This window comes from Oenanthe melanoleuca, chromosome Z (assembly GCF_029582105.1).
Source record: "Oenanthe melanoleuca isolate GR-GAL-2019-014 chromosome Z, OMel1.0, whole genome shotgun sequence".
Taxonomy (NCBI): domain Eukaryota; kingdom Metazoa; phylum Chordata; class Aves; order Passeriformes; family Muscicapidae; genus Oenanthe; species Oenanthe melanoleuca.
The window spans coordinates 65351159-65372426 of NC_079362.1; the positions used below are offsets into that span (position 1 = coordinate 65351159).

Consider the following 21268-nt stretch of genomic DNA (forward strand, 5'->3'; position numbering starts at 1 on the left):
GAAAACTAATGTGGGAAAAGCTACACTAGGTAGAACTGTTTATCATTAAAATCCTCTTAAGAGGTAGTATCATTCCCCTATACTCACAGTGACTGGCAAGCCTTTACATGTTTCAATAAACAGTGCAGAAACTTCAAAAAATGAAAAAAAAAATTAATTAGTGAAGATATTAAGATTATGACCGCTAGTGTAAGTGAAAACAGAAAAACTAAACATTTAAAAAGGAGCATTATTAATGACAGCAACATAAGTTTACACTATACCCTGTGAACTAGGACTGTGACATTTTAAATGGAACCTATGACATTTAAATAAAAAGAAATCACTGTGCCTCAGTTATAAGGCAGATATACAAAAGAGACCATTTCTTAATGATATACCAGTCAGTAGAGTATTTTCAACAGGCATATAAAAATATGTCCATAAACTGATGAAGTAGTAAATCTGGATTAAACATTGATATTATAAATTTACACAGGCAACAAAATATCAAGAGATTGTAAACTTACACTAGAGATGAGAATTATGCTGCCATTTATTCCCTTATCACCAAATAACCAAAACATTTGAACAGATTAATATTCCCTTCTATTTTCACTGAGAAAAATGTTTCCATAGCAATTCCTGACTAGAGCTTTGGACAAAAAAAATCCTTGCAAATCACACACCAGACTCCATAGCAATTCTGTAAGGATGAATAAGTGAAATAAACCATGAGGGCTGAATTATATTCTTTTAACTTTAGGACTCTAAAAGGTAATAATATGGGATACTTCTACCCTTAGATGAAAAAGATGGAACTCTCAAAAACATGACATTTTCATCTTTGTTGTTGATAGACTTATCACTCCCTACAGGTCAATTTCACTAAAAATATTTGCATAATTTATTCACTAATTATTATTGATGCTACTATATTTCCCATCTTCATTAAATGGTAGGAACTGGATTTTAAACTTAGAAGAACCAAGAATTAAGGCATTTTTGTTGCTGCATATATGTAGTAGTGAAGGGTGAGTTCCTCTGTCACACTGACTGAAATCTTAATTTATATATATATATTCAAATGCACAGAAATATATACAAACATGTTAAATATGTTCCACAAATTTCTGAAATTAAATAACATACATAACTTTAGTAAGAGACATTACAGGAGGTATAAATTAAACTATTGGTAGAATTACTAAGTTTTCACCTAGAAAGAGATATTTCCTCTGTCCACAAACTTAAAACATTCATATTTTCAAGTTTTAAAAAACCACATTGAAGATAAATAGTCTTTAAATATAAGTTAGAGGTAATGAAACTATTCCTATGCTCTCATATGGACTTCAATCTCTATTTGCATAAAAGTCAGGCAATTACTATTCTTCAACTGTTTCTACAAGAGTGCTTGGGGAAAGAAAGCATAATCTGTACACATTATCCAGGGTCATCACATATTTTGGACTCAATAAATATTCCACTGAAAAGTGATATTTCAGCTGAACTACACACACACTTTAAAAAAACTGTCTGTTCCAAATCTATCAACACAGTAAAATTCAATTCATAATTTCAAAATTTGAAAACAAACAGCAATGCAATATGGCCATTGGTTGTCCCTTATGTTTACATCTTAGCAGACTATTTAATAGTTTTATAAATAAGTATTTTAAACATTTTTTGGTTATTAGATATAGAATTTTTTAAACCCTGACTATCATCTGTCTATTCAACTATAGAATAATTTCTGAAATTAAACTGGAATAATTCATAAGGATCATGTCTGTGAAAAAGAAAAAAATTTAAAATGCTCTTGGTGTGATTCAATCTTAAGATGGAGAACAAATCTGGAACAGAATCTACTTTGATCTGCTTGTTAATGAAAAACCACACCCAAACTGCATTCTGTGAAACAGTTTTAGAAGAAAATGGAGAAATTCCATGTGTGCTAATTGAAATGACAAGAGATGTGGTTATAGAAGACCATAGTGCTGAAGGGAATCAAAAGGAATGAGATCTAATAGATATTTAAATTTTGTTGATAAGAAAAGCATGCATTCAAAAAGACTGTAAGAGAGGAAATAAAAAAGGTGAATGTTATTAGCTCCATTTAAGACTCATCACAGCTCTTCCTATGAAAAACACTCCAAACATAATACATTACAGCACTGGTAAAAACTTGATCAAAAAGTTAGAGAAATTAGTAAGTGCAGATTCATGTTGACTTTGGGCAATAGCATTTGGAATAATAATAAAACAAAAAATAAACTTCTTTCTCAAATGAAAGACTGTAAGTAGGTAGGGGGGTCCAGCACAGGCTGTTTTTAGTCCATCAGTGAATAGAATGGAGAGTAATGTGCTTCCATGGAGAGCCAAGTGTGCAGGACAGCACAAAGTTGTCTGTGAAGAATCAGCAGTTCTTTAAAACTTAAGATTCCTAGGAAACACAAAACTGGTTCATAAGAATTCTTCCATGAATATCAAACATTTTTAAAGTATAGTGGCACTCCCACTTTTAGCTTTAACTTTGGCAATTTATTATATATATCTTGAAAATACTTTCTTTTTACATTTACTAAATATCTTGTGAGAAATCTGCTTACATGTTAATTTATTCTAATATAATCAGCCCTCCTTAGTTACTCTTTGTTTGCTTGCATTTGTAATAAAAATATGCTTTATGTAATCTCCATGATGCTTTAGAAAAGCCTAACTTTCAATTTTCAGAACAACTTTAGGAAATTTATTATTCAATACTACTTCTACTTTACAACAAGGAGATTGGTAGATTTATTCTATTTAGACTTGCCCAATAGCCTGTGCCCTATGTGCTTTTTTTATGTGGATTCCCAGTATGAATGCTGAGAGATGTGCTGGGGAGGGTAAGAATAAGAAAAATTAAGATGTTTGGCAGCAAATCTAGATCTGTTTGGAGGTTTTCCAAGGCAGGGGTTTGTTTGTTACTTTTTGGTATGTCCCTTAGAGATGCTGTTCAGCAATTTCACTGCTGCTGTGCTGAGTGCCTTAGTGTTTTTCACTCTTTTGTTCAGTGAGAGATTAACTACTGAGATGTGTATTTTCTGTTGACCATTCTATAAAACAAGAGGAGACAGAAGGCTATGAAAAGTTTTCCTGATGTTTTAGAAAATAAAGGAGTCTATAATGAAACGAAGTGTTGCCTTAGGAATGTGATTTATGATGTTTTAAAATGTGTAAGAGAATGGGAGGAAGTATTTAAAGATGACTTGCACAGATTGTGCCAGCATCCTAATTCAGCTATCCAAAAAGGTAAGTATCTTAACTTAATAGTCACCAAACAGAAGATAACTACGTGGAGTATGGGACCTTATTTTAAACCACAATTCTTTCCCATTGTCTCAGAGAACAAGCAACAGCATTATTTTACTGTCTCATGACAGTAAAGGCAAGAAAATTTCCTTTTTCAAATAGTCACGCAAGTCATGTTGGGTCATTTTAGTGAATATAATACTAGGGAATAATAAAGGGGAAATACTGTAGAATGATAAAGACTTCAGTTGTTTTCTTGCTAATTATTACAAATTTACAAAGAAAATGGTTGTTCTGTCCTAAATACATCAAAAATATTAAAGCTTGTAATAGACAAAATTTTTTAGTTTTAAGTACTTTAGTCATGAATGATCTAAAACCAAAAAAAACCCTTTTAAGTGAAAGTACCAATCAAACTGGTGTTTCACTTCTATGGCACTATAAATGATGACACACAGAATTTTAGTTTCATGTGGCATTATATATGCAATTCTATCTGCAGAATAGGTCTCAACAGAAGATTTTGAAATGCTTACACACATATCTACACTCCTACACTAGAGATAAGATGACATGCATCTCTCTAAGGGAAAACTTTCTGCCTAGAACAGTTTTATATACAAAAGGAAGTTGGAATTGCACTATAAATATACATGAAAAGAATTTCCCAATAAAGAATTAAACTCAACTTTATTGTGCCTTTGTGGCCTTACTACACTGGAAGAGTTAGATCTTGAATTGCAAGCACTTGTTTACACACTGTATTTCACAATCTCAGTGGCAATAATACTAAAATAATAATTATAATATGAACATTGGTAACGAAACACTCTGCAAATACATGTGTAACTATTTTCCATCTCAGTTTAAAACTGCCTCACCTAAATTACTTTGTAACATTTATACAGTCTCAGGAACTATTGCAAGTAAGTCCTTTTTTAGGCATCCTAAGCCTTAAGTTCCCATAGAGGGTAGATATACAATAAATGCATATTTAAAAGTTAAAAAAGATAGATATCTGAGCTAATGCTTGCAAATCACCCAAACAACAGGCACACATTGACTTGAAGAATATGATTAGTATTTATAATAGACCCTATATAATAGTTCCATGAAAATACTGATAATTTTTAAATTGTGTTTTAAAATAATAAAGCTTGATTTCACTGAGCTCTCAATTAGTAAATAATACTAAAACTTGCATATTTAAGCCAAGCAAGCATGATACACACTGTACTGAAAACCTGTTACAGAGACACCCGTTAGAAGAATACTAAACATATGGTCTTGACAATAAAAAACCCATAGGAAAGCCATTTAAACTTTCAAGTGGTCTGTTATTCTACATTTTCAATATCCCCCACTATGACTTTGTTTTTCTATGCAGCAGGATCTATAACTGTAGTACAATTTTTAACAGTACAGATAATTCATGTTATCTTTAACAATATAAATAACTAACTAAGCTCCCAATTACTCTAGATTTTAATCAGGTAACCAACAGTCCTTCTGGAGCTAAGAGAAAAAATTTCTTACCTTTAGGTGCCAGCTGTAGAAATTGCTTATGAAATGTAGTAAGTTGTGAAATGGTTAGAGTACTACTTCTAGAGGTTTCTATGCGCTGAAATTCTGGTGGAGGAATAGGGTCAGGAACAGGGTCAGGAACCATTTTTACATCACTATTGATGAAGAAATCTTTTCCTTCTAAAGTCATTTCATATTGGATTTTGCTAGAACTCTCAATATGATGTCGTGCAACCTCTACCAGTTTTTCAACACTGAAAGCATAAATGCAGAAACTCGTGAGTATAATGCACAATGTTAGCAACGTAGCTTTAAATTTTAATGTGCTTGTGCTTTTAAAGCTTTCCTAAAGTAAGAATATCAAATCCTCTGTGTTAATTCTGTAACTACCAAAATCATTATGAAGTCTACTGCTTGTCTGACTGAAAGAAACCTTTTGACTGTAGTCAGAAATTTATATGAAGTCAGACCTAAGGCACTGAAGAGACCTGATGGAAAAACATGAAAGCAATTTCTAGGCTAGCATACTGGAGAGGTATATGATCTCCTGCTTCAAGTGCAATGAATACAATTTATAACAATTTATAATCAGCTGTCTATAATGTCGAACACAGATTTGTCCTGGAGTGTCAGGTCAAAGGATATAATACTCTGTAAATACTGTGTTTTTGTTAGCACATGTCAGGAGAGCAAATAAAACTGGCTAGAAAGAAGAGGCTTTGCCTCTTTGAGCTATTGCCTGTTAAAGCCTTCATATCCTTCATTTATACCTCTCTTCTTGGTCATACCCTGATGTGGACCAAGCAGCACTGTCCCAGGTATGATTCAAAAGTTAGTATAGGCCAGAAATACTTTGCAAAGGGCAAAGTCACTCCTTTCCTTTAGAGAGGAAAAGCCCTTTAATGATATAGACATTGGTCATTCTATGCCAGATAGTCTAATGTGCTGTAGTGATCCCAAGTACATTTTATTTACTGGGACAGGAAAATTGTGAAGGAGAACTTTTTTTAATGGTCCTTTATATAATTTTGAGAAATATAATATGTGGTTATAAGCAATAGGTGGAATTTTCCAGTGCATGTAAAACACAGGAAAGAAAATAATCCCACACTCCAAAGTGACAAAAGCTACTGAAATGATACAGAGCTTTCTACTAAACAGAATAACTGATTGTCTGCTCACTCATCTGCTAAACCTGTAGTCTAGAAAAATAGCATAGCATGACAATTACCTTTACAGCTACAAGCAGAACCTTTTAATCAACCAAAAAAATGAGTTATTAGCATTCAGGTTTCTAAGACAAAACTAAATGAAATTATTTTTTTTTACTTTTTTTTCTGAATTACCTCTGTCTCAAAAAACAAGTATATTTACTAGCATAGTCTAGATTTTAAAAAGAAAAAAAAAATCCTGTTTAAAATTGATACATGTTACCTTGATTTTTCCTCCAAGAAGGTGGATCCAAGCCACATTTCCATATCTTTATAAGCCTCTTCTGCTTTTAATTTTAGATCCTCAAGAAATGCTAAAGCTTTTTCTTTTATAAGCTCTAGCCGAGATTTTGTGGCTGCCTCTGTTTAAATGGTAAAGTCATAATGAATAATATTTATAAAATGTGTGGAATGTTCTCAGTCTAAGCACCTAAAGTTAAGCATATTTAACTATTTTTAGCTAAAAGTACCTTAGAGGATACTTGCTGTCTGGCTAGTCACCTTTCTGTAGTACAGTTAAGGCTGTTGTAATTGTGGCTTCTTTACATGTTCTTTGAGTAGCTGCTATCACTATGTTACAGAGGTAAGTGCACGACAATTTTTGTCTCCCTGTATTTTCAGAGGTAGGTACTGCACAGACAACTAGATAAAGCTGCTCTCTTAACATTAGCAAAATAAAAGGCAAGGTACATTGATGCAACAGAGAAATTACATATGAAATCAATGTTCAAAACTTAGGAATTATGCACAACTAGTGCCTTTGCTAGACTCTATGTATCTGTATAATGAAAACCACAAGTTACCAAATGGTAACTGGATAACAAAGCCTCAAGCAAAACTATGATTCTCAAACACCATCTATGTGCCTGTGTAAATAGCAAATACAGCTCAACATGTTCAGCATTCCTTAGGTTCCTGGCTTTTTTTCTTAAATATAGGATGAAAATGTCAAGGAAAAAAATACATGTTAATGAATCAATAAAGTTCATCTTCATGCAATTAGGATCTTCAAAGTTATTACTATTCTTCTTATTACCCCAAAATCTGAGAATATTTGCTCTTGAACTGCTTTTGTAAAATTAAACCATGTTGAAAGATGTAGGTGAACAAGCATTTGATCTGACTGGATCTAAAGAAGCCTTACAAGTTTGTGGTTTGTTCAATAACTGCTGTTTGCCCTCTATCTTTCATAACAAAATGCTCTGCAATAGTTCACCCATCAAAGAGGTACCATATGGTGATGGGCTTGCCAACTGTTGCCAAATAGAATCAATAAAAACTGTGTTCTATCTTCCCTTTAATGACAAAACAGTTTTTCTTCTAGTCTAAACCTATCTTAAATTCTCAAACCATTTTCAATTTGGGACTTTCTTTCTTCAGACATCTACTTTTGGCTGAAATGAACCATTTTGCTTGAAAGTTACTGACAAAGAGAGAGAATGACTGAACAATACATAGGTGTTGGAAGAGTCTGTCCATAAAGCAGTTTGGAAGAACAAACAAAATCTATGTCCTGCTGCTTGAATCCGAAATTGCTTGAAGAGGAAGAAATCAGAGAAAAACATCAATGAAATATTCAACTGCCAACAAATTCTTTCCCAGAACAAAACATTTCAAATACTGAATCCAATTAAATTGAATATTGAAGTGTGAGTAACAACTTATCCAAAACCTTCTCTCTCAGGATGAGTATTTGCCTAGTCATGACAAATTAGATTAAATGAAACAGAAGACAAAAGCAATGAAAATCATATTACTACCTTCAGTATATTTATCACAGAATGATTGATGATTACCACATTAAAAATATTTCCTGGTTTCTCCAGACACAACTGTCTCTCATTTTTCTTTCTTATTCATCCATTTTGCCTACTATCTCTGGTTAGTATTGACTAACGCACTAATGAAATTAGGAATAACAACCACCTACCAACATAAGTAACGAAATAGTAACATACCCTCATGTTTCAAGGCACTGAAATATTCTTGCTTTATTTTAAGCGCCAGTTCTTGTTTCCTTATTTCTTCTGGGTCTATAGGAGCTGGAGTGGCTTTTGCTCCTGCAGGAAAACAGACTTCTCAGTCTTTGGACCTTGCTTGTAAATTTGTATATCATGAAAATAACATTTTCCAGCTTACTTAATGTGACCATTTATGAGAATGCAAAGGTGGATACTCAGCTGCCAAATGTGATTTACATCTGCAAGTCATGCTAAGGTTAACACTGCATAAAAATACCCCAGGACACACAACTTTGGTTAAATAACATGCTAAAATGTATTTCTGAATGAAAAATCATGACTGAATAAGTGTGCCTCTTGTTTGATGCCTGATGGTCAGAATGTCGTCTTTGACTCTAGTATCTACCAATTTATCACAATCAGAACATAAATAAATAAATGTCTTTTGACTAATACTTGTTTCTTCTGGAATAAATTCAAGTTTAACAAACTAGAGTAAAAATGTTATGGTAGTAGTCACCATCAAAGCAGTGAACAGAACCATGCTGTTAAAAAAATAGAAAAAAAAAAGAGATCTGTTATTTCATGCCCCTTCAGACCTACACTTCCACTTTGTTTTGACTTACTTATCTATGAACAGATATTGTAAAGGTATTTTATCATGTTTTTAGAGACTGCATGGAATTCTGTAGCCACATGACTTTGACTATTACTGAATAATATTAAAATATTTTTAACTGCTTTATCTTAGAAGAAGAGCAGATGGAGATGTTACAGAAAAAATACAATGATATGTGCATGATACATTAGGTCAACATAAAACAAATAGTCAGTTCTAAAAGTAATAAAATTGTATGTGGTAAGTTGTATCACTCTATTACCAGCACTGTCCTGGGGAGTTCTCATGTTACAGGAACACTACAGTAACACTGGACTTGAAATGAAATCAAAGTCAATACTTCAGTTACAAATCCATCAATTTATACTTTATCTTCTACTAGGAAGAATGTACAGCTCTTTAGCTGCAGTTCTGGTTTTGTGATTTCAGATAATCTTGTATCAGGTCTGAATAAAAATTTGATTCCAAGAAGCAATCCACAGACTCCAAAGTACCCACTTAGCATGCAACAGCTGCTGAGTTTTATCACAAAACTTTTCTAGAAGTCTGAAAAGCTGCTACTCTCTTGGCTAAATGAGAATGCTAAACTAAGCCTCAGGCTCCCTGGGGCTCACAACTGGCTAAGTATTTACAAGGCTATGCTTTTGTTCATTCTGTATGGGAAGAAATAACCTGAGAGAGAGAGAACTGAGCACACAAATGAAACTTCTGTCAAAAAAACAAAAAAGTCAACTGTGTTATGCACAATAATTCTGCAGTTACAGCTTTCTCATTTGGAAACGGAGTACCCGAATTTCAGGTTACCCTACACCCACAGGGCTTGAACCTCTCCTTTGCTATGCAGAATGTCTTAAAAGACACAAAAGTTAAGGCTATAGGCCTCATTTCCTAATGAAGTTATGACATATTGCAGACAAAAGGTGAATTTCACATAAAGGTGAATGTCACTACTACCTGCACAAGGAAATAGTTGTGAGAAAAAGCATAAACAACATTAAAAAAGTCTTGTATGCCACAATCTCTTCCAGCACACTACCTGTTTTCTCTCTTGCAAATAAATTTTGTGTTTTCATCTGGTGGGACAGGTTCTTGCCAGGCCTATGTGGAAGACCTACCTCAATATGAATCTGCTCTTTTTTAGGACTTCAGCTGTCAAGTAGGCAGAATTAATTAGCATTTTATTTAACTTGATAAACTAGCTTTAATTGTTCCATTCCAATACAGAACACGAAGAAAAAATAATATTTACTTTCAATTTAGAATATTTATTTCTACATATAATGACTACACATGTTTATATAAATAAATGCAATTGCTATTCAAAAGCCTTTCCCCTCCTTTATCACTACCAGCTTTTCATACTGATGTCACATTTGACATTTTAGAAGAGAAATTAAATCCAAATAAATGTCACAGATTACTAATTTCAGTATTATTCATATATTTACATTTTTGTAATTTCAAGCACTGCTGAAACAAAGCCTGCATTTTAAATACCTTTTTTTTTAGGAGGTGATTTGGCAGATGCTTTTTTGGCACCTTTGGTATCTCTCCCAGACGCTTTGCTTGCTTGTTTCTGTGCAGTCTTTGAAGGTTTCTGGTTTCGCTGATGTTCTTGTTCCTCCTCCATTTCTCTAAACTCTATTTCAGCTGTTACCTTGACACCACAGTCACACATAGTACAGTACATAGTATCAGATCTGTGAAACTACTGTTTCAAATAGCCTATACTTGCTGTAAGTACTTGATGAGAAGTAGACAGATTTAAAAAAATAAAGGAGATATTTTAACCAATTGGTTAGATCTTTGTATTTATCAAAAATAAAATTCTGCAGCAAAAACACAAGATAGAGACATATTGAGTTTAATTCCTGCAGTCATTGCCTGTGCTTGAGGAAAACGTTAGAAAAGCAAGAATCAACAATACACAAAACAAGTCTAGAGTTACATGGGAGTTACATGGTAAGGGGGCAGAAGTTAATTAATTTTAAATTATCAAAGAGAAAACAAAAATCTGACCTGGAAACTGACCATTTGGAAAGCTCACCTAATTTACTTTTAGCTATACTGAAAAAAAATGTAACCACAGGGTCTGAACATGTAAAAGGTTTGAGCAACCACTGCATCACAGGATTAAACTATCCATCTTCTCACACTACTATTGAGGGATAAGAGAAGAGTTTATCATGGAAGAAGATATATAGAGGCAACATTTAAAATATTTCTCAGTAATGAAATGAAAGGCTCAGTTTTAAATATGGAGGTGCTGAAAAGACAGACTCCAACACTTTCCTCACAGAACTACAAACACATTCAATGGAAATAGTGGTGGAGCAAGACATATGAAACTGAGAAACACAGTGCAAAGATGATGTGTTTAGGCTGCCCACAGAATGGGGGGGCTTTGACTGTACAATCCAGAAATCTTTAAGTAAGTAAAACATTCCATACCATATCTGAGACTGCTGTTACTGCTGTTTGCCATGTATCAATAATAAGATTTTCATCATCCCTGCAAGCAGCCACTACACTTTCAGAAATCTTATCCTTATGATTCTCCTGCCGACTTCTGTTTTTTGACTCGGTATTACCTGCTGAAGGCAATCTCCAAGAAACCAGAGGAATCCTCAAAAATAAAATGTAAGAGATAATTTGCATACCACTTTATTTATTAAAATTATTTATTACTTATTATTTATTATTTATTTATTAAAAAGTGTTAATATCTACATTGGATAATATGCTGAAAGAATGAAAATGCTATTTTCAAAAACTGCAATAGCAAAAAAAATGGAGGCACTTTCTTTATGACCAAAAGTGATGAGGTGTGTGTATGGCAAGAAAACTGTCTAGTTCAAGTGTAACAGCTAAAAAATAGTAACAGATGGATAAAACCACATCAAGTGACTGTGTGATCTGCTGATGAATTCCATGTGCGTTAGACACAGTTTCATTACTCAAATAATTTCTGAATTCACTCTAGGTTAAAAAAATCACATGTGATTATGACGGCATTTTTTTATATTGTGAAAGTATCAGGTGGTATCTCTTATCTTTTAATAATGGCATTCAGTTTGGTACATCTTTGTAGGTTGCTTTGATTTACATGTGTTATTACATAAAAATTAATTATATTTACATTTACATAAAATTTTTAACATTTAATTTTTTTACTGGCACAAATTTTAAACCTACTAATGTTCCACAACAATAATCTACCTTACATATGTGAGGATTGTGCTGTAAACTATGAGCAACATAAAGGAAAGAAGGAAACATTTCTATAGTTCTTGATTTCCTCCTGAGACAGCTTTTAGAATGTTTTGCAATTCAGCAATGCATTGGTGAATATGATACAGGTAAATATGTAAAAAATTATAAATGTAACCTCTAAAATTATTTAAGATTCATCATTTGACTATAATCCTGGGTAAAAAAATTCTAATTTCTCCATCCTCTGAAATATACACACATATACACCAAAAATCTATCAGTACATTCTATTTGTTCATATTTGTATAATTTTACACTGTATTTCTACCTCTTTGATTCATCTTGATCTTCCTTCTGCTCTCCATTAATAATATCTAATAATGGGATTCTAGTAAAATCTTGACTGTCTTCTGTTGGGATTTTTCCTTCCATTGCCCTATAATAGTCATGAAGAAGTCTCTTTGTATCTTGGAAACGATCCAGTTCAACCTCAAGAAGAAAGGACAAAGAGGTTGCAGTGCAACATACCACAGAACAAATTTTTGCTATCACATGTTAACAGAAGCAATTCTAAATCTTAAGAGTTTGAGGGAGAGCAAGAAACACAGTCATATTTCTTTTAAAATTTATAGCATACTGATTTCATACTTCTAATTGCATTTATAATGTATTCACACTGTCATTTCTAGGCAGTAGTAAGAATTTTAATTGTTTAATTGTTAAAATATGAAAAGCTATTTCTGATAAATAATGTTCAATTTAATTACAGTATATTTTGATGTATACATATTTCCTACTAGCAAGTATACCAGTGCTGACAAATTACACAGATCTTCTTGTTCGGAAGAAATAAAGTCTTAAAAGCATAAAATAAAATAAAAAGGGTTATGTGATGGAGAAAATTTTAAAAGTCATACAGTTTTCTGGACCTAAGTAATCAACAGCAATCAACTTTGAACACCTCAGTGTTATGAAGATCTTTTTGTGTGAATTCTCTCAGAAGAAATCAAGTAAGATTCAAGAAACATTTAACACCTGTCATGTTTTGATTTATTGATACAGTATGGTGTTAGTTTCTAACTGACAAAACAGTACTAAATATTCATGGGAAAATGTACAAAACCACATTCACAAAACAAAGGATAAAACCTTGTGGTGTAAACCAGCAACTTATCCATAAGTTAAGGAGGAAATACTTTTTAGTATAACTGTGTACATCGAAAGAAGGAATGAAATCTGATAAACAGCATTTATACAAATCTATGTTTTCACAGTTACAGAGCCACCTGGGGAATATCTGTAACTTCCAACAGAAAAACCCACAAATGGAGAACTGAATAACAAAGAAGCCTATTTTTGGCTGCTTCTAAAAAGAATAGTCATTACATAAAGTTACAGTTATTAAATTTTTAGTCCTATAGTTTTAGGATTAGTAATTCATTTATTATGTACTAAGTAAAATAAGAAGTTATGTTTTCTATTAAATTTCCCTTTATTAAAACAAAAACTTACATATGGTAATATGTGTTAGTAGTTTTAAAGAGTTATTGTGCATACCCACACAAGACAGATCAAATTAGATTCATAGTGAATCTTCTCTGAACTCCATCATGCATGCACATGAAATTCTGTTAGAATTAGGATTGCAAAGATATAACTGGATATAAAAGGAGAATAATAAGGTATTTAAGCTCTGCATTATAACCTTTTCTCCTTTATGCATATAATTCAGGATGATTTTTAAAATATTCAGGTCTATAAATACCCTAGTTACAGGACCAATTAAGTTTAGATAGTCAGCAGTCACTTGATATTTTTAGTGGCCCAAAGTCCTTATTTAGGGCATTATGTAGACTCTTTGAAAAAAAGTCAACAATTTCCTTATGTTCCTCACAAACTTTTCTTGAATTACCACAATACTCAGATAAGAGAGTGATTCCCTTTTTCACTAAACATATAAAACAGCCCAGAGAATTTAAAGGATTGGAAGCCCACCCTAAACTGCTTAGGCCTGCTTTTTCAGCTAAATTAGCATCACAAGGCATATGTTTAAAACACTGCTTCCATTATCTTTAAATTCACCAAAAACTTTCACAGAATGCTCACTTCAATTTGCAGAAAAGCCTGTCTAGCCTTGTATCGTCTAGTCAAGATTACTCCAATCCAGTTCTAAACCAAATAAATGCACCTAGAACAGCAATAACAGGGACATCTTACTTTACTGCAGGACTGAATGAACTCTTGAAAACTTTAAAGTTACATATGTGAAAGCTGGGTCATTTTTAAGCAACAGCAGAAATGACATCTCAATCTTAAAACATAACTTGATTTTTTGGGGTTTCTTTTTGTTAATCAGCAGATAAAATTTCAAGCCACATTGATGAAATTACAAGTGAAATAAATTTGAGATATGAGAAATATTATAACATCAAGCGATGAATGATGTAATTATTAAATTAAAAGGAGATGTTAATATAATCACAGAAGGATAAAGAGCTGTAGCATTTCTGTCATGAAACTCAAGATGATTCATCGGAATTATAAAATTGCAAAAAGCAGCAGTATATAATAGAGATTGAAAGTTCTGGGGGTTAAGAAAGAAGAATGGTATTTTTCTTAATCTTTCCTGAATTCCAAAGATAAACGTACGGAATGTCATCTACTTTTTGTCTCTTAACTTTGTCTATAAAGTTTCTTGTTTCAGAAAACACATGAACATTTGCTTAACTAATTTTTAATCCTTCACATACTTGGAGCCAACCATATGAAATTTCTCTGAGGTGTAGTGTAGCAGTCCATACCTGCATAAGTGTAAAGAAATGGTTCATTGCAATCCCCCTCCGATCTGGTAACCATTCTTCATTCATGATACCAATACGTTCCTGCTCTGCTTCTTCCCTTCTGCTGTCACACATATCCCAGAGAAGATCTCTTAGGTCCTAAAACACAAAATCAAATATAGTAATTAATTATGAAAGAAAATATTTTTCTTTTTTTTTTTTTTTTTTTGTTTTTGTTTTTCCTCTGTATAGGGCAACTTCCTATCTGGGGCTTTTTCTTTACTATTATAAATATCAACATCTGGATGGGTCACATGCCTACAGAGAGCTGACACAAAGTTTTCTTACAAGTGTGCTGGAGAGAAGAATACAAAAATATGAGTGTGTATACGAGACTAAGAATAGCTAAATTCCCAACTGCACCAACAACTTTCCACTTGAACGGTTTGCTAATTAATATGCCAAGAATAGGACTCTCAGGGGATGGGCAATATGAAAAATACTGAGAAAACTGTGTCATATTTCAAGTATTTTTAAAATCTGAGTAGCTTCCACACCACTTTTCTCCAATGTTCTTTTAATTAAGAGCTCTTCAGCTAGTGACTATGCCAAATAGGGCTATGTGGCTCACTGACAGCACTGAGGGCCTACTAAGCATAAAACATTATGCAACCTGTTTGTTCCCTATTGCCATCTCTGCATGGAAGTAGCATGACAGGCCACTATGTGTAAGAGGCCACAGGAGGAGAAGAGTGCTGTTAAATACAGTGCCAAGGTAGGGCAAGATGAAATGCCTCTGGCTCTAGGCAGTTCTACCCTACCTAACCTGTTCTGGGGCAGAAGAAAAGGAGAGAAGCTTAGGGCTCTGTTAAAAGATTCCAGGGTGATTCCATATTCACCAGGTATTGGCTGCAACCTATTACGTCAGATTCTGTTTCTCTCCCCCTGTCTGAACACTTCAGATAAATCCACTTGTTCTCTGCTGGACAAAACCCACAAGGAAATCCCTGGGCTACCTAACACATCAACGAGGACTAGAAGGTAGCCAAGGCACAGGCAATCAGATATTCATAGCTGTTCACATTGTAGAATATGAACTTAAGAATATGCTGCTGGATGAAAAATATATAAGCATATGACTTTTCTACTGGCAGTGTGAGTTGACCTTGGCTGGCTGCCAGCTATCCACCAAGCTGCTCTATCACTCCTCCTCACAGGAAAGGGGGAGAAAATATGATGGAAAAGTTCATGCATCAAGATAATGATGAGGAGATCACTCACCATCATATGCAAAACACAGTATTTGGGGTAATTAATTAAATTTAATGCTAATTAATTACACAGAATAATGAGAAATTAAACAAAACTAAAAACCGAAACTTTTCCCCCATCCATTCTTCTTCCCAGGCTTAACTTCATTCCTGACTTTTCTACCTCCTAAATGGCACAGGGAAAATGGGGAATGAGTAATTATGGTGAGTTCATAATACATTTTTATCTGCCACTCCTTTCCATCACAATCTTTCCCTGCTCTAGAGTGAGGTTCTTCCCATGGAATACAGTCCTCCATATATTTTTTCTGATGTAAGACCTTCCCACAGGCTTCAGTTCTTCAATAACCACTCCAGCATGGATTCTTTCTGTGTGTGCAACCCTTTAGGACTGTACTGCTCCAGTGTGCGTACTCACTCCAGGGGCCACAGCTCCTGCCAGGAACCTGCTCTGGTTTGGTTCTCCATAGGCTGCTGCTCCTTCACAGCATGTCCACCTGATACAGCCTGGGTGGACCACATGGACTGCAGGGTGGAGATCTGCTTCCCTGTGGTCCTCCCTGGGCTTCTGTGGAACAATGTGTATCACCATGGCCTTCTCCACAGGCCACATGGGAATCTCTGCCCTGGTGCCTGGAGCACCTCTTCTTCCTCCTTCTTCACTGTCCTTAGTGACCACAGAATTGTTTCTCATATTTTCTTACTCCTGTCTCATAGCTGCCTTGCTTTCTTACAGAAGCCACCTCTGCAGACCCTTTGCCACAAAAAACTTTCACATAAATGCAATACCACACAAAAAACACACTAATGTTTTGTACAAACTGATATACAGCTTCTTCCAGTATCTTTCTTAAACATGTAAAAAGAAGGATTCTACTCTTTGTCCTCATATTATTTAAGCCACAGGATTGATTTACTGTAAGCAGAGGAGAAAACTGCAGAGGTACACTCTGCAGTGAGGTACAGTGAGGTACACTCTTCTAGCAGAAGCAAAAAGCATGTCTTATGAGTTTTTTATTTTTCTCTCTCACTGCTGCTCTTTTCACAGTGAGGCAGCTTCTTTCTCCTTTTCTTATATGAGGTGGTGAAAAAAAACTAAAATTGGATGCATTTGCTCAGTCCTCTCCTATTTGGAACAAGAGAAGCAGTGATAGCAAGTAACTGATCATATTCAATGATAGCAATGCAGGGAGAGGGAATTTGTAGAAATTGCTGGAAGACAGAAATGTGCTGCTGAAGTACGTTTTATCCACAGTAATTCTGTGTTTGGATATTCAGGATGTGTCCTGGTTTTTGCTGGGAAAGAGTTAATTTTCTTCAGAGCAATGAGTATGGGTTATGGTTTGGACTGGAAACAGTGCTGGAAACAGTGCTGATAACACAGTGCTAAGCAGCACTTGCACAGAGACAAGATCTTTTCTGCTCCTCACTCCACCCACCAGCAAGGGGCCTGTGTACCAAGAAGCTGGGAAGGGACACAGGAGAGCTGACCCCAGATGACCAAAGGGACATTCCATACCATATGGCACCATGCTCAGTGTATAAAGCAGAGGGAGAAGAAGGAAGCAGGGGGGATGCTGGGGGAGGCTGTATTTGTCTTCCCAAATCACCACTATGTGTGGTTGAACCCAGCTTTCCTGGGGATGGCCAAACACCTGCCTGCCCATGGGGAGTGGTGGATGGATTTCTTGTTTTCTTTGCTTCTGTGCACAGCTTTTGCTTTGCCTGTTGAACTATTTTTACCTCAGTCCATGAGCTTTCTCATTTTGACAGTTCTTTCCCCCATCCTACTGGGGTCAGGAGGCTGCATGAGGCTTAAGCGCAGGCTGGGGTTAAAACACAAATCAGATCAAAGTCTTGGCTGCCCTCTGGGCTTTGGACCTTTAAGGAATTTTGCATACATCACAAAATGTGGTATTTACATTTCCCAGTTGATATCAGAGAAATTTGTTATTACGGCTGGCACCTTTCAGTGTTTCAGAAAGGGTCTAGCTTAGATAACAGTGTTGAGGAACCTGTGAGTTTGAGGAAAAACATTATGAAGATTGTAATTCTTTTAATTTCCTGTTTCTGTCTAATGGCAAGGAAGGATGGAAGAATCATTCAGGGAGATACAATGAGCATGTCTTTAAAAGCATAGAGGAAGACCACCTTCACAATCACCCACAGGTTTGGGATTCACAAGTGGCAAATGTGTTGTTTAAAAAATAATTCTGAAAATCATATGTTCACTCCAAAGTGCTTAGGCTTGTCACAGTATCTGAGTTTCACTGCATCATATGGGAGTACAACCTCCTCTTCACATCACTGGAACTGGACAATGTCAAACATGGATTTCTGTTACAAGCAAAAGGCCAAATATTTTAATTTTATCTTTCTAAAATATAGGACAGAGTGATTCCAGTCTTTTTATAATTCCATTCAGTAGAAATTAGGAATATGGATGATGATTTTTCAATCCTCTACTTCATTCTCTTTGAATATTTATATGGAAAAGGAGGTCCAATGCTTTTTCAATCTCACACAAATTAATCTATTATTCCTTAAGTGTTCCCTTCAACTAAAAATGTTGTCAGTATTCTTTTCTCCTTTTTGGAGACCACTCCTGATACAACTCAACTAAAAATCATGTTCTGAAATATAAACTGATAAATTCAATGATAGCTTTACTTTTGGCTTATGCTAAATCTGGTCCAATCCTGGTACAACATTTAGTGTTATGGATTTTTGTGAAAAAGAACTCTCAGGACATGACATAGAAAAGACCTACCTGAATCAAAACATCCCAAGAAATTCTACGTACTTCACAATAATCAGTTTTAGAAAGCATACATTATCTTATATAATTTACAGAAAAATAAAACACTGCCAAGATTTTTTAGATTGTGATAGAAATATCCATCTTTTAAAATCTTGGAAAACCACAAAATTTAAAGAAAAAGAGAGCAGAGAAATATTTATTTTACAGTGTATCACAATAAAAATAGTGTAACCTAAAACCCAAAACATGTAAGATGTAAGAAAATTATGGCCAAACAGAGGAATAATTTTAAAGGACACATTACGCACAAGAGGAAATGACATTGTTTAAGAAGAACCATAAAGAGGAAGAAAGAAGTAAATAATAATAATGTAATTCATGTTACATCAAGCTTATATACAAGGAAATAATATTCTAGGGTATATTGTAATTTCTGTCATTTACTTACAGTAACCCTTTGGTGTAGTTCAGCTTTTGTTTCTTCATCATCTCGCAGGGCATCAGCAATTGAATTAAAATCTATTTGCCACTGAGATACAAACTCCTGTTTATGATGTGGACGTTTCAAATAATCTTTAAATTTTTTTCTGTAAATTATGGTAAAAATAATTTTTGGGTTACAGAACTCCCCATGAAAAATATATAACTCTAATATTAGTGTAATAAGATACTATTTCTACTTACCTAATATCTGCTGTGTAATGAATTATAGAGTACTGTTCATCCCTTAGACATCTAAGTACAGTTTTGATCGTATTCATGTATGTACTTTCTACCATTTCCCAGTAAGGTACTAAAAAATCAATTATCTCCTGTGAATTTTTTAAAAACACCAAAATTAGTTTATTTATTTATTGTTAATTGATTTATCTGTAGCATTAGCAAATACACAAATATATTATTGCAGGAAATTCTATTACTGGGGCTTTTTTCCCACCATGTATTTCTTTTGTGTTACAGCTAATTACAGACCCTGTAATGACACATACTTTTATCCTGTGAATTTCTCTGGGAAAAAGTGGTAAGTGTCTAAAGGAATGGGAAATTCCAGCAGAATCTTCCAGTACCTGTTTCTTTGGATATACTCATAAAATAAGTGATGATACTAAATGAGCACTAAAGTAAGAAAATTTTGTCATTCATAACTGTTTGAGCTCAAAAAAATCTAAGCTGACTGCCTAGTGTTGGAAAAGTGATGTGTGACTGAAAGGCTGTCATAAAATGTAAAAGGCCACAGCCAGAGGAAATCCAGCAAACGTGAGCTGATTTCAGTTAACAGGAAAACCTGGTAAACATGAGGAAAGCAATTACAGAACAAATTTCGAATCATCATTGTCCACCCTTGAAAGATGTGCATCTCAAAACCTGAAAGCAGCCTCTCATCTCAAAAAAATTACAGAAGAACTACAACAGATTATAACTGGAATGGAGAAGAAAAGCAACATTAAGCAAAATTAACATTTAAGAGATGCTTGTCACATCTTTAAAGCCCTCTGGCATTGATTATAGATTATTAATCATTGTATCGCTCAATATATGAATTAGGGTCACCATGAATTAGGGTCACCAAATGATCCAAGCAAAGATCATGGTTTAAAGTGAAGAAACAGAAATCTTTTTTCAGAATTAATTTAACTATACAAGATATGTCACAGAGAACTAAAAGTAAATGGCTTCAAAAAAGCTACTAAACCAACTAAAAAACATAATCATGGAACAAAAGTCCATTAAGAGCTACTAAACATAAGATGCAGATAAACAGCCATTCCAGAAAACCCCTGAATTTCAGATCACATGAATCTGAGAAGATGTCCTTGGGGAGAAAATATTAGGAAAAAAGTATACTAGGAGAAAGATTAGTGCACATTCTCCCCATTCTTACTCTTTGTATAAGACCTACAACTTACCCTTGCCAGAGAAAGAAAAGTGATCTAGTAAGTTTGTTTTAGTATTTCATAATAGTAAAAAGTATTATCTTTTTTGGCAGTTGTGTTCATATTTGCAAAGTAAAAAATAATCTAAATTTGAAAGCATGATTCCTTATTTTATGTATTTTAGTAGTAACTGCTCTTTGTATATTTATCACAAAGTAATAGTATATGTTTTATTGAAAAACATTACAATGATGCAAAAGGTTGAGGTAGGACATACATAAAATAGTAAGAAAAATAAATACTTTTATATTTAAGATTATCAGTTGGAAATTAGCATACCTGGGGAAGTGGTTCATTTACATAAATCCATTCATCTGATCCTGGTTCAATCGGTAGCGGTGTCTCAAGAGAGGGAAGAGGCTCATCTGTAACTGTTAAAACCTTTTCTTCTTCATCTGTGACTGGTGAAACCTCTCCTTCATCTGTAACTGGTAAAACCATTTCTTCTTCTGGTACTATTTCTTCAGCAGACCCTTGATACAAATGTACAATTCCAAATGTATTTTAAGTATCAATAAACAGAATTAGACATCTCTGCTACTCTCACAGGTTCAAAGTAATGGAACAGATTCACTGCTTCATTACTTAGGTGCTGTTCATCAAAAATATACTCATGAAATCAGCAATGTTCAAGGAAGATTGGATTAGTTAGCACCTAAACAAACTCAACATCCATAAATCCAAGGACCCTCACAGTTTGCATCCCCAAGTGCTGAGG

At 34.2% G+C, this 21268-nt stretch overlaps 1 protein-coding gene across 1 annotated transcript in view; it reads right to left on the minus strand.

Annotated features, from left to right (window-relative positions):
* SPEF2 (sperm flagellar 2) overlaps window positions 1-21268 on the minus strand; it is a 73860-nt gene that overhangs the window by 19547 nt on the left and 33045 nt on the right. The window contains exons 18-27 of the mRNA XM_056513311.1: window positions 20830-21023; window positions 19301-19428; window positions 19065-19203; window positions 14606-14743; window positions 12133-12293; window positions 11043-11217; window positions 10089-10248; window positions 7970-8071; window positions 6235-6373; window positions 4813-5054 (exon numbers count right to left, since the gene is read on the minus strand). Coding sequence (XP_056369286.1) covers window positions 4813-5054; window positions 6235-6373; window positions 7970-8071; window positions 10089-10248; window positions 11043-11217; window positions 12133-12293; window positions 14606-14743; window positions 19065-19203; window positions 19301-19428; window positions 20830-21023 — 1578 coding nt within the window. The remainder of the gene's footprint in view (window positions 1-4812; window positions 5055-6234; window positions 6374-7969; window positions 8072-10088; window positions 10249-11042; window positions 11218-12132; window positions 12294-14605; window positions 14744-19064; window positions 19204-19300; window positions 19429-20829; window positions 21024-21268) is intronic.